The sequence below is a fragment of the Schistocerca americana genome, chromosome 6 (genome assembly GCF_021461395.2).
Source record: "Schistocerca americana isolate TAMUIC-IGC-003095 chromosome 6, iqSchAmer2.1, whole genome shotgun sequence".
Classification (NCBI taxonomy): domain Eukaryota; kingdom Metazoa; phylum Arthropoda; class Insecta; order Orthoptera; family Acrididae; genus Schistocerca; species Schistocerca americana.
In genome coordinates, this window is record NC_060124.1 from 484,396,176 (window position 1) to 484,408,825 (window position 12,650).

A 12,650-nucleotide genomic window follows, 5' to 3' on the forward strand; every position below is an offset into this window, starting at 1 on the left:
TGTAAGTTAGTGTATAAACTACAATAGTGATTACGGCGTTTCGTCTGTCACTTTACGGCACCCCTGTTCCATTGTAGATCCGTTGGCGGCCCTACTAGTGCTTGGGATGGCGGACACGGCTCGCCAGAGCCAAGAGCTGCTCGGTCCCAGCTCGGTGGCGCTGTCGTGGACTGGGATCTGGAGGCCCCCTGGCGGACGCAGGCCGGGCTTCCGGCTTCTGGGCGCCATCTTCATCGCCACCACCGATATCGTCATCAGCTCTCTCGCTGCCGCCCAGATGCTCTTCGACACGCCAACCGACCCCGAAGTCTTCCGTGAGGTTTTCTTCATCTGCACCTGTGGCTTCTCGTGGTTTGTGAAGGTGAGCCAACCTAAGCGTATCTGTGCGCCAACTAATTTCCAACCTGCTGATCGCAGTGTGTTGTGTATTGTTGCACATTTGGAGTCCCTAGCTGAACACGCGTGCAGCCAAGTGAGACGTGAGCAGGAGGTAGTGCGAAACTTTGTGAGCCCCTCGCTCATCGACCACAGATGGCAAGATGCATAGAGAACACAGTTAGTTTACATTGGCAAAACGAGACTGCCGAGGAGTCGGAGAAGCTGATGGAACAATGGAGCTGTGGGAATGCAACGGTCAGCGTTGGGTCTGGGCGGATGCCACACAGATATCTTTTTACTGGGGCATCCAAAATAAATGGCTCCTGGCATCCAGGCAGGAATAGTGCAAGGGGGTTTCGATTATGACGATTCTAAAGCAGGGCATAAGAGTCAATTGTGCCACTCAGTGTCCCCAGAAATGCATTTGTGCTGGCATTTATTACTTCTGCCACAGACGGCCCCTGCCAAGCAGACTACACTCAAGTTACCCCTATGTACCATAAAACATACACAAGCACTGGCAGGCGCAACCAAGAGGAAAACAATTCTTCAAAACAAACAGAACTTGCTAGAGACTAATGCGAACCTTTTCTACAGAGTTCGCCTCACAGATATAGGGAAAGTTGGAGTACTCCACCGACCTCCCCCAGCTTTATAAGGCCAGCGCAGCAGCAGTACAGCCAGTTCCTCGCCGAGCTAGGACCAGCTCTGACGGACCTCACCGACACTCTTGATGAATGGTCGTCTACAAGTTATTTTGTTTTTTTGTGTATGTAATGATTGTTCGAGAAGTGTAGTTCAGTTTCAATAAACGACATTATACTGAATGTTCTACAATACTGAGTATTCTACAGCATTAGTGTTCAAATGTATGTGAAATCTTATGGGACTTAACTGCTAAGGTCATTAGTCCCTAAGCTTACACACTACTGAACCTAAACTATCATAAGGATAAACACACACACCCATGCCCTAGGGAGGACTCGAACCTCCGCCGGGACCAGCCTCACAACCCATGACTGCAGCGCCCTAGACCGCTCAGCAGCGTTAGTGTGTTAGAAGGATTTGAACTGTCAAAACACTGTGACGCCATGTTGCACATGTATTGGTACAGGAGTACTCAAATAGCAGTACTTGATTTGAATAGGCTTGATGACACTGTGGTGTGGTCTGATTGTGTTACAACTCCAACTGAATAGAAAAGACACAGTGATGGGACATAGAGATAAGATTTGTAATAGTATATCCTTGGCTGTATGCTAGCTTGTTGTGTCAGTGTAGAATGTTTTATTTACATGTGTTGACTGCCTGGTGTGTGCTTAAGGCTTCGGTTGTAGTTGATTGTGATTGTCTTTCCTGATAAGCTAGCATTGTGGTCCAGCATTATTTTTTCTCAGGGATAAATGCATAGTTATTGTCAATAATACATATAAGTTACTTGAATAGTAAGGCAAAGAGAGCATGGCCTCACATTGCAGGTTGCCTACATCAGGAGCAAATATACATTCAGGGGCAAATCTGTTATTCTTTTTTGACTGACAGGACCTTCACCTATTGTTCTGCTAAGTGGGTTATGACCACCTGGGGAAAATCCGTCTTTCTGATTGACAGGTCCTTAGCCTATTGTTGGATTAATTGGTTTTCCATGTCACACCCCTCTCCTCCCCCCCCCCTGCCCATCCTCCTCAGAATACTGCTTCCCCACCCCATTGGGAACTCCCCTCGTCGATACTAGCACATTAGACATATCAATTTGATTGTCTAATTAATTGAATAGATCAATTAATTAACTGCTGCTACTCTGGGGAACCTCCCAGACCTCCCCCTCCTCCTCCAACACCTTGACATATGTGGGACGAAGACTCAGATCACTGGTGATTTTGTGGTAGACCGACTGCAGTGTATAGCATATTGTTTACAAACAGTTTATAAAATACAAGGCGGTGTCTGGAATACAGTTTATTTAGAGAACTTGTCTGGAAATAGATCGCTGTGTGTTGAGTATTTAAACAATTTCGGCGTTTTTTCCATTCCGATCGGGTACGGAACACGTAAATACACTGTCACAGACAGCCTAAACGAGTCTGCACCAGTGTTGTTCGCGCTGTAAGAGGCCATTTGCAAGGCTAGTAGCGCATGTGGTCCCAAAATCGCCTCACTGCACCTGAAAGCAGGTAAATCTTGTTGATTCACCTGTAAAATTTCATAAATGGGTGTTCGAGTGGTCAACAGAATCTCTGCCCACAATATTAGAGATCCTCCTCGATATCGGTCACTTTCCACAATGTTTGGGTCCTGAAATCGTGTTCCCCGTGCCCTCCAGATGCGAATCCAGCAAGAATCGCTCTCCAGACCAAGTAGGGACTCATCTGTGAAAATAACATTGACGCACTGTTCAGTCGTCCACGAGGCAAGCTGACGTCTCCCCTCTATACGTTCTCTTCTGTGAAGACACGTCAGAGGCACACATACAGCATATCGCCGTTAATAAAGGCCAGTAAGTCGAAGCCTTCCCTACACCATTTGCCTCGATACAACACGTCCAGAGGATGCTGCGAGGTCAGACGCCAGATGCAGTGCAGTAGTAAGGCGGTACCGTCGTGTCCTTACGGCCAAATAGCGGTCCACTCTTTCTGATGTCACATGAAGTCGGCCCCGTCCTGGTCTCCAGGATACAGTTTCGGTCTCTATAAACTGTAGCCTCATCCGAGAAACAACAGAACGATTCACATTAAGCCATCCGGCCACATCAGTTTGCGACGTCCCTTCACAGCAGACAGCTTGTAGGCGTCTTCTCTCTGTCATACTGCATTGTCTGTGACTATACGCAGCGATTGTGGGTGAGGGACTAACCTGCAAACATTACCCGCTTGATATGTGCCCTGACGTAACTGCTTGCGTGGTTGTCCGTTGATCGGAATGCCATCTTCCGTGCAGAACACGACTGTAACGACATCTGTTGACAGTTTGTATGGTTATATCATGAATTGGACACAGGACGGGGAAATAGCAGTTTGTTGCTTTGGTTTTGGACCCCTGTGTGAATATACACTACTCATCATCATCATCATCATCATCATCATCATTTAAGACTGATTATGCCTTTCAGCGTTCAGTTTGGAGCATAGCCCCCCTTATACAGTTCCTCCATGATCCCCTATTCAGTGCTAACATTGGTGCCTCTTCTGATGTTAAACCTATTACTTCAAAATCATTCTTAACCGAATCCAGGTACCTTCTCCTCGGTCTGCCCCGACTCCTCCTACCCTCTACTGCTGAATCCATGAGTCTCTTGGGTATCCTTTCTTCTCCCATGCGTGTAACATGACCCCACATCTAAGTCTGTTCGCCCTGACTGCTACATCTATAGAGTTCATTCCCAGTTTTTCTTTGATTTCCTCATTGTGGTCACCCTCCTGCCATTGTTCCCATCTACTAGTACCTGCAATCATCCTAGCTACTTTCATATCCGTAACCTCAACCTAGTTGATAAGGTAACCTGCATCCACTCAGCTTTCGCTCCCATACAACAAAGTTGGTTGAAAGATTGAACGGTGCACGGATAACTTAGTCTTGGTACTGACTTCCTTCTTGCAGAAGAGAGTAGATCGTAGCTGGGCGCTCACTGCATTAGCTTTGCTACACCTCGCTTGCAGTTCTTTCACTATGTTGCCATCCTGTGATAATATGCATCCTAAGTACTTGAAACCGTCCACCTGTTCTAACTTTGTTCCTCCTATTTGGCACTCAATCCGTTTATATTTCTTTCCCATTGACATTACTTTCGTTTTGGAGATGCTAATCTTCATACCATAGTCCTTACATTTCTGATCTAGCTCTGAAATATTACTTTGCAAACTTTCAATCGAATCTGCCATCACAACTAAGTCATCCGCATATGCAAGACTGCTTATTTTGTGTTCACATATCTTAATCTCACCCAGCCAGTCTATTGTTTTCAACATATGATCCATAAATAATATGAACAAGAGTGGAGACAGGTTGCAGCCTTGTCTTACCCCTGAAACTACTCTGAACCATGAACTGAATTTACCGTCAACTCTAACTGCTGCCTGACTATCCATGTAAAGACCTTTAATTGCTTGCAAAAGTTTGCCTCCTATTCCATAATCTTGTAGAACAGACATTAACTTCCTCCTAGGAACCCGGTCATATGCCTTTTCTAGATCTCCCTGATCCACTCATAACACTTCTCCATTATTTGCCGTAAGCTAAAGATCTGGTCCTGACAACCTCTAAGAGGCCTAAACCCACACTGATTTTCATCTAATTGGTCCTCAACTAATACTCGCACTTTCCTTTCAACAATACCTGAGAAGATTTTACCCACAACACTGATTATGGAGATACCTCTGTAGTTGTTACAATCTTTTCTGTTTCCATGTTTAAAGATTGGTGTGATTACTGCTTTTGTCCAGTATGATGGAACCTGTCCCGACTCCCAGGCCATTTCAATTATCCTGTGTAGCCATTTAAGACCTGACATTCCACTGTATTAGATGAGTTCCGACTTAATTTCATCCACCCCAGCCGCTTTATTGCACTGCAATTTATTGACCAATTTTTCGACTTCCTCAAATGTAATCCTATTTCCATCATCATTCCTATCCCATTCTACCTCGAAATCTGAAACATTACTGATCGCATTTTCACCTACATTGAGCAACTCTTTAAAATATTCCCTTCATCTGCCCAAGGCATCCGCAGGATTCGCCAGCAGTTTTCCTGACCTGTCCAAAATACTTGTCATTTCCTTCTTACCTCCCTTTCGAAGACTGCTAATTACACTCCAGAATAGTTTTCCAGCAGCATGACCCATAGTCTCCAACCTGTTTCCAAAGTCTTCCCACGATTTCTTCTTGGATGCTGCAATTATCTGTTTGGCTTTGTTTCTTTCTTCAACATAACTTTCTCTGTCTACCTGGGTTCTGGTATGTAGCCATTTTTGATACGCCTTCTTTTTCCTTTTACAGGCTGCCTTGACTGTATCATTCCATTAAGCTGTTTGCTTCATCCTACTTTTACACACTACTGTTCCAAGACATTCTTTAGCCACTTCTAGTACTGTGTCCCTGTACCTTGTCCATTCCTTTTCCAATGACTGTAATTGACTCCATTCAACTAACTGGTACCTTTCTGAGATCGCTGTTACGTACTTGTGCCTGATTTCCTTATCCTGAAGTTTCTCCACTCTTATCCTCCTACATATGGACCTGACCTCCTGCACTTTCGGCCTCACAATCCCAATTTCACTGCAGATTAAATAATGATCAGTGTCATCAAAGAATCCCCTAAATACACGTATGTCCCTCACAGCCTTCCTGATTTCCTGATCTGTTATTATATAGTCAATGACAGATCTGGTTCCCCTGCCTTCCCAAGTATACCGGTGAATGTTCTTATGTTTAAAAAAGGAGTTTGTGATTACTAAGCCCATACTGGCACAGAAATCCAAGAGTTGTTTCCCGTTCCTGTTGGCCTCCATATCCTCTCCAAATTTACCCATAACCTTTTCATACCCTTCTGTTCGATTTCCAATCCTGGCGTTAAAATCACCCACGAGCAGAACACTGTCCTTGTCCTTTACTCTAACAACTACATCACTCAGTGCCTCATAAAAACTATCCATCTTATCTTGATCTGTCCCTTCACAATGCAAATATACTGACACAATACTAATTTTCTTGCTAGACACTGTCAAATCTATCCACATCAGTCGTTCATTTACATACCTTATTGCAACTACTCTGGGTTCCATTTCTTTCCTGATGTAAAGCCCTACACCCCATTGTGCTATTCCTGCTTTGACTCCTGACAGGTAGACCTTGTATTCTCCCACTACCTCTTCTTTCTCACCCCTTACCCGAATGTCACTAACAGCTAAAACGTCCAGCCCCATCTTACTTGCAGCCTCTGCCAGTTCTACCTTCTTCCCAGAGTAGCCCCCATTGATATTAATAGCTCCCCATCTCATTACCATTTGTTTGTCAAGTCGTATCTTAGGAGTCCCTGGCTTGTCAGTTAGAGGTGGGACTCCGTCACCTCCATAGGTCCGAGGCATTTTGCTCTGATTGTTGCCAGCATCATATTTAAAGTACCAGGGAAGCAGGTTGCTAGCCTTACTTGCCCCGAGTCCCATTGGGTTTTACCCCTAACGTCTGAGGGACTAACCGGTGGATTTGGTAGTCTTTGCCGTATGAGCACAAAGGTGACCACGACTCAGAATATGTCCAAGATGCCCAGCCTTATTCCGAAGTAACTGGTATCCCGACTGTCGGGACCACTTACTTGGCCACTCATACGTTGCCCGTGGTTCATGAACTAGGACATGACTACAGGAACCCACACCATGAACCACATATATACACTACTGGCCATTAAAATTTCTACACCACGAAGATGACGTGCTACAGACGCGAAATTTAGCCGACAGGAAGAACATGCTGTGATATTCAGATGAGTAGCTCTTCAGAGAATTCACACAAGACTGACGCCGGTGGCGACACCTACAACGTGCTGACATGAGGAAACTTTCCAACCGATTTCTCATACACGAAGACCAGCTCACCGGCGTTGCCTGGTGAAACGTTGTTGTGGTGCCTCGTGTAAGGAGGAGATATGCGTATCATCACGTTTCCGACATTGATAAAGGTCGGATTGTAGCCTATCACGATTGCTGTTTATCGTATCGCGTTGGTCGAGATCCAATGACTGTTAGCAGAATATGGAATCTGTGGGTCCAGGAGGGTAATACGGAACGCTGTGCTGGATCCCAGCGGCCTTGTATCACTAGCAGTCGAGATGACAGGCATCTTATCCGCATGGCTGTAATGGATCGTGCAGCCACGCTTCGATCCCTGAGGCAACAGATGGGGACGTTTTCAAGACAACAACCATCTGCACGAACAGTTCGACGACGTTTGCAGCAGCATTGACTATCAGTTCGGAGACCATGGCTGCGGTTACCCTTGACAGACAGGAACGCCTGCGATGGTGTACTCAACGACGAACCTGAGTGCACGAATGGCAAAACGTCATTTTTTCGGATGAAACCAGGTTCTGTTTACAGCATCATGATGATCGCATCCGTATTTGGCGACATCGCGGTGAACGCACATTGGAAGCGTGTATTCGTCATCGCCATACTACCGTGTCACCAGGCGTGATGGTATGGGGTGCCATTGGTTACACGTCTCGGTCACCTCTTGTTCACACTGACGGCACTTTGAACATTGGACGGTACATTTCAGATGTGTTACGACCCGTGGCCCTACCCTACATTCGATCCCTGCGAAACCCTATATTTCAGCAGGATAATTCACGTCCGCATGTTGAAGGTCCTGTACGCGCCTTTCTGGATACAGGAAATGTTCGACTGCTGCCCTGGCCAGTACATTCTCCAGATTTCTCACCAACTGAAAACATCTGGGTGATGGTGGCCGAGCAACTGGCTTGTCACAATACGCCAGTCACTACTCTGGATGAACTGTGGTATCGTGTTGAACAGCTGTACCTCTACACGCCACCCAAGCACTGTTTGACTCAATGCCCAGGCGTATCAAGGCCGTTATTACGGCCAGAGGTGGTTGTTCTGAGTACTGATTTGTAAGGATATATGCACCCGAATTGCGTGAAAATATAATCACATCTCAGTTCTGGTATAATATATTTGTCCAATGAATACCCGTTTATCATCTGCATTTCTTCTTGGTGTAGCAATTTTAATGGCCAGTAGTGTATAATGTGTGGATCCTGTCATTCTATGGAACCAGCCCGGTTCGAAACTGGGACATCTGTTAGTGTTTTTACTTTGCGTTAAGAACTTATCTTGGAAACGATGTCGTTACCCATCCTTTAGTTACACGTCCGTGTGGTTGTCGTTCTCCTCTGGGACTGATCCATTGCGAACCCTGGATCGTAATTTTGTGTTTTTAATTTATATAACGAACCTGTCTTTGTACTTCACAGTTTTATCGTTGCTCTATTGTGAGAACTGCTCTGACGTTATCTTGGTACTGTTGTAGCTACTGCTGGTTGTCTGTGGTTGTCTGGTGTTTCTCTTTTAGTGTTTTTATTTTATATTATATTTCAGTATACACGCTCGTGGTAGCGTTTAAGATGTTAATTTTTATTTTTAGATGGCCGCTTTCGATCTTATAAGAAATCACCTTCCTGTGGAGTAGAAAATAACTTAATGGCTTAGTTACAATCGGAACGGGCACTAAAATAGAATAATGTAGTCACAAAGTGCATCTGGTGCACCTTTGATGACTGCAGGAACCGTTAGCGTGGAGCAGGTCCATCTGTGCAGGCGTCGAGAATATTGCTAAATACGGCTCGCTTGCCGGAGGTTAAAATAGCTGTAGCCCCGCCCATTGTCTCTTGGATAACGTTACTGGTAGGCAGTGGCCGTGAGAACTGGTTATATTGTACGAAGAACATGTAGTAAGAGTCTAGTCCTTGAGAAAACACCGAAAAAGTTTTGATGTTAAAAGACGACGAAATAAACAGTCACCACCCAATGACAGTGCTCATTTAAACGTGAGCTGCCTTCTGGTAAACGTAAATGTGCCAAAGACAGTCGGTAGGTCATCAGCTTGATAACTAAGGAGACGATATACGTTACACCATTACTCAAAGATATTATGAATTTCCATGGCAAGAGGGACACCAGCTACTAACTAAGGCAATGACGTGGAATGCGTAAGTACCGTCAGCTGTCAACACGGGTGCGTTTGTACTGAAATAAATTGTAATATGTTCCTGAAGTTCGCTGTCAAAAAATGGCAACTGCATTCGGATTAAAACAAAATATTTATAATAAGAAATCACGTTCTAATTTCTGTAAACTAGGGCATTACAGCAGTGTAATAATACCTGATTGTGTTTACGGAGCAGAAACTTTAATTTGAAACAGAAAGAGGGATACTGAAGAAATTCAAAAGAAAGAAAGATTATTAGGAAAATATTAGACCCCAAAATTACCGATGAAGAAACTTATAGGCCGGGAAGCAATAAGGAAATAAAAGAATGGATTGTCATAGATGGTGACATGAGAAAATGAAGACTTAAATTTTATGGGAACATTAAAGGAATCTCATCCACTAGGTTGACAAAACAAACAGCAGAATTCTACAAAGACAGACGTAGCCAATTAAATGGATCGCTGAAATTAACGATGATCTTAAAATAGCCGGTATAGCTCAGGCAGGCTTTATAGATTCAGACAAAAGATATGTATTTGGATAGTCGGTCGGAGGGAAATTAGAAAACGGATTAGAACACCGTGGTCTGATGAGAGAAAGAGACTTCATTCTGAAAGGATGAAACAAATTTGGACACTAAGGAACGCAAGCCATCAAACAGGACATCCACTGATTGTACCTCGCGTGGTCCTGTTGGACCCATACGTCAATAGTATTGATAATATTCCTGGAACAACACCCCGAAAAAAGCTTGTATTTTATATTAAGAACTTACATTTGTACATCGAACCACTTTTGTTATTCTACTGTAGAAATTGTAATTACATTAATATGGCACTATTCGTTACCCTAAAGCCACAAATAAAAAACTTTAATTTTTTTAAATAAAAAAAAATATATATAAATCACAACGGCGTCTAGACAAACGGCCGTGTGCTCAAACAAAACCGAGTCCCGAGGCACCTCGAAGCTCTTTTCAGTCTGTCGTGTCACACACTGGCCACACTTAGACCCTTATTGCTTCTAGCTAATGCATCATATTTGAAGACTGCTTGTATTCTTCCATCTATTTATTGCAGACTGGTTATAATTGCTAGTGTTTAGATATTATCTAATACGCCGTATTATGTTGGCAGATGGTGTCGTTTTTGGTGCAATGGAGGCGACTGCAGCGAATGGTGATGAGTCTGCTGGATGCGAAGATACGGTTTCCCGACAATGGAACAGGCGTCCGGGAGAGATACACCAGGACCGCCTACAGCGTCTGGAGGTGGTGGCAGGTCAGTGCTGTCAAACGTTAGTAGTCAGTATCGGGCCAGAGGCGCGACAGCACTATCAGATGCTAGCGGTGTGCCCACACACAGATGGTAGCTGCATCGTGGACACAAGGTATAAAAGGGAAACACATCGGCGGAGCTATCATTTGTACTCATGTGATTAATGTAAAAAGGTCTCCTTCATGATTATGGGAGCAAGACCGGAATTAACAGGCTTAACGTGGAATGCTAGTTGCCGCTAGACGCAGGGGACATTCCATTTCGGAAATCGTTAAAAAAAAAAAAAAAAAAAAAAAAAAAAGCACTCTGTCTTCAGGCCAAAAGTGGCCCATCGGGACCATCCGACCGCCGTGTCATCCTCAGAAGAGAATGCGGATAGGAGGGGATTGTGGTCAGCACACCGCTCTCCCGTTCGTTGTGATGGTTTTCTTTGACCGGAGAGTAGCTCATCAATTGGCATCACGAGGCTGAGTGCACCCCGAAAAATGGCAACAGCGCATGGCGGCCTGGATGGTGACCCATGCAAGTGCCGGTCACGCCCGACAGCGCTTAACTTCGGTTGTCTCACGGGAACCGGTGGATCCACTGCGGCAAGGCCGTTGCCGGGAAATCGTTAGGTAATACAATATTCCGAGATCCACAGTGTCAAGAGTACAGTGTCTCGAGAATACTAAATTCCAGGCTTTACCTCTCACAACGGACAACGCGGTGACTGGTGGCCTTCACTTAAGGACGGAGTTCAGAGATGTTTGGGTAGTTGTCAGTGCTAACAGACAAACAGCTCTGAGTGACACAACCACAGAAATCAATGTGGGACATAGAATGAAAGTATCCCTTAGGACAGCGCATCGGAATTTGGTCTTAATGAGCTGTGGCAGTAGACGACCGGCTCGAGTACATTTGCTAGCAGCACTACATTGCCTGTAGTGCCTCTCGTGGTCTCGTGGTCATATCGGCTCGACCATAGACGACTGGAAAACCGTGATATGATCAGATGAGTCCCGACTTCAGTTGGTAAGAGCTGGTGGTATGGTTCGAATGTGGCGCAGTTCCCACAAAGTCATGCGCCAAAGTTGTCAACACGTCACTGTGCAAGCTGATGGTGGCTCCATAATGTTGTGGTATGGTGTGAACCGATCATTGAATGGAAATGGTTGTTTTCGGCTACTTGGAGACAATACGCAGCCATTCATTTATTTCGCTTTCCCAAACAGCGATGGAATTTTTATGGATGACAATGCCACATGCCACCGGACCACAACTGTTAGCAATTGATTTGAAGAACGTTCTGGACGATTCGAGCTACTGATTTGGTCATCCACATCGCCCGACATGAGTCCCATTGAACATTTATGGAACATAATCAAGAGATCAGTTAGTGCACAAAATTCTGCACTGGAAAAGTTTAGCAGTTATGGACGGCTATAGAGGCAGAACGGCTCAGTATTTCTGTAGAGGACTTCCAACGACTTGTGGAGTCCCTGTCATGTCGAGTTGCTGCACTACAACGGGGAAAAGGAGGTCCGAAACGAGATTAGGAGGGACCCCGTGACTTCCGTCACCTCACTGTACCACTACAATCGTAGACGGATACACGAAAACAGCAACACATCTCGATTCCTCACCGTGTCATTCTGCTTTTTGCAGGAGTCCAAGTAATGATGCGAGCCATATATGATAAATTTAGTGGACTATGATGTCGACAGTGTGAAATAGGGAACTTCGTGTTGGACCATGGATTGCATGCGGATGGCCGAAGTGGTTATGATAACAGCTCACTATAAGCTGGACATCAGGGTTCGAGTCCCAGTACAGCATAAATTTTCCTGTGTCACTGTAGGGTCGTGGATCTATGAGGTGCGACAATAAAGTAATGAGACTGATTTTCTTTGCAAGATGTGGCAACCCTGCAAGCTTGCGTAGGCACAATATCTTTGACCTTGGTCTAAAAGCTGCTTCCAGTCCAAGCGGCACATCGATGCAGCTACTCAGTCATGCTGTAATAAGTTAACACGAGTTTGTGTCTCTAGTAACGGAAATGGTACAGCATAATATTGCGCGATGGTATGCCATTTCCTTTTGTGTTTAACTGGGTAAAAACGTGACGACTGAACATCAGTCAAGAAATGGTTCGTCTAATAATATCTGGAGATCTTGGTATGAGAATGTGCCATCCCATACTGCTCTGTCAGTATCGTAATTTTTCACATCAAAACAAATTTCAGAACTACCACAGCCACCTTATTCACCAGATATCGCCCTGTGCGAC

General features: G+C 44.9%; 1 protein-coding gene across 1 annotated transcript in view; it reads left to right on the plus strand.

Annotated features, from left to right (window-relative positions):
* Positions 1–260: 260 nt before the first annotated feature.
* The window catches only part of LOC124619693, a 68,428-nt gene continuing 56,038 nt past the window's right edge, over positions 261–12,650 (plus strand). Inside the window, exons 1-2 of the mRNA XM_047146244.1 lie at positions 261–361; positions 10,241–10,384. Coding sequence (XP_047002200.1) covers positions 278–361; positions 10,241–10,384 — 228 coding nt within the window. The 5' untranslated portion in view covers positions 261–277. The remainder of the gene's footprint in view (positions 362–10,240; positions 10,385–12,650) is intronic.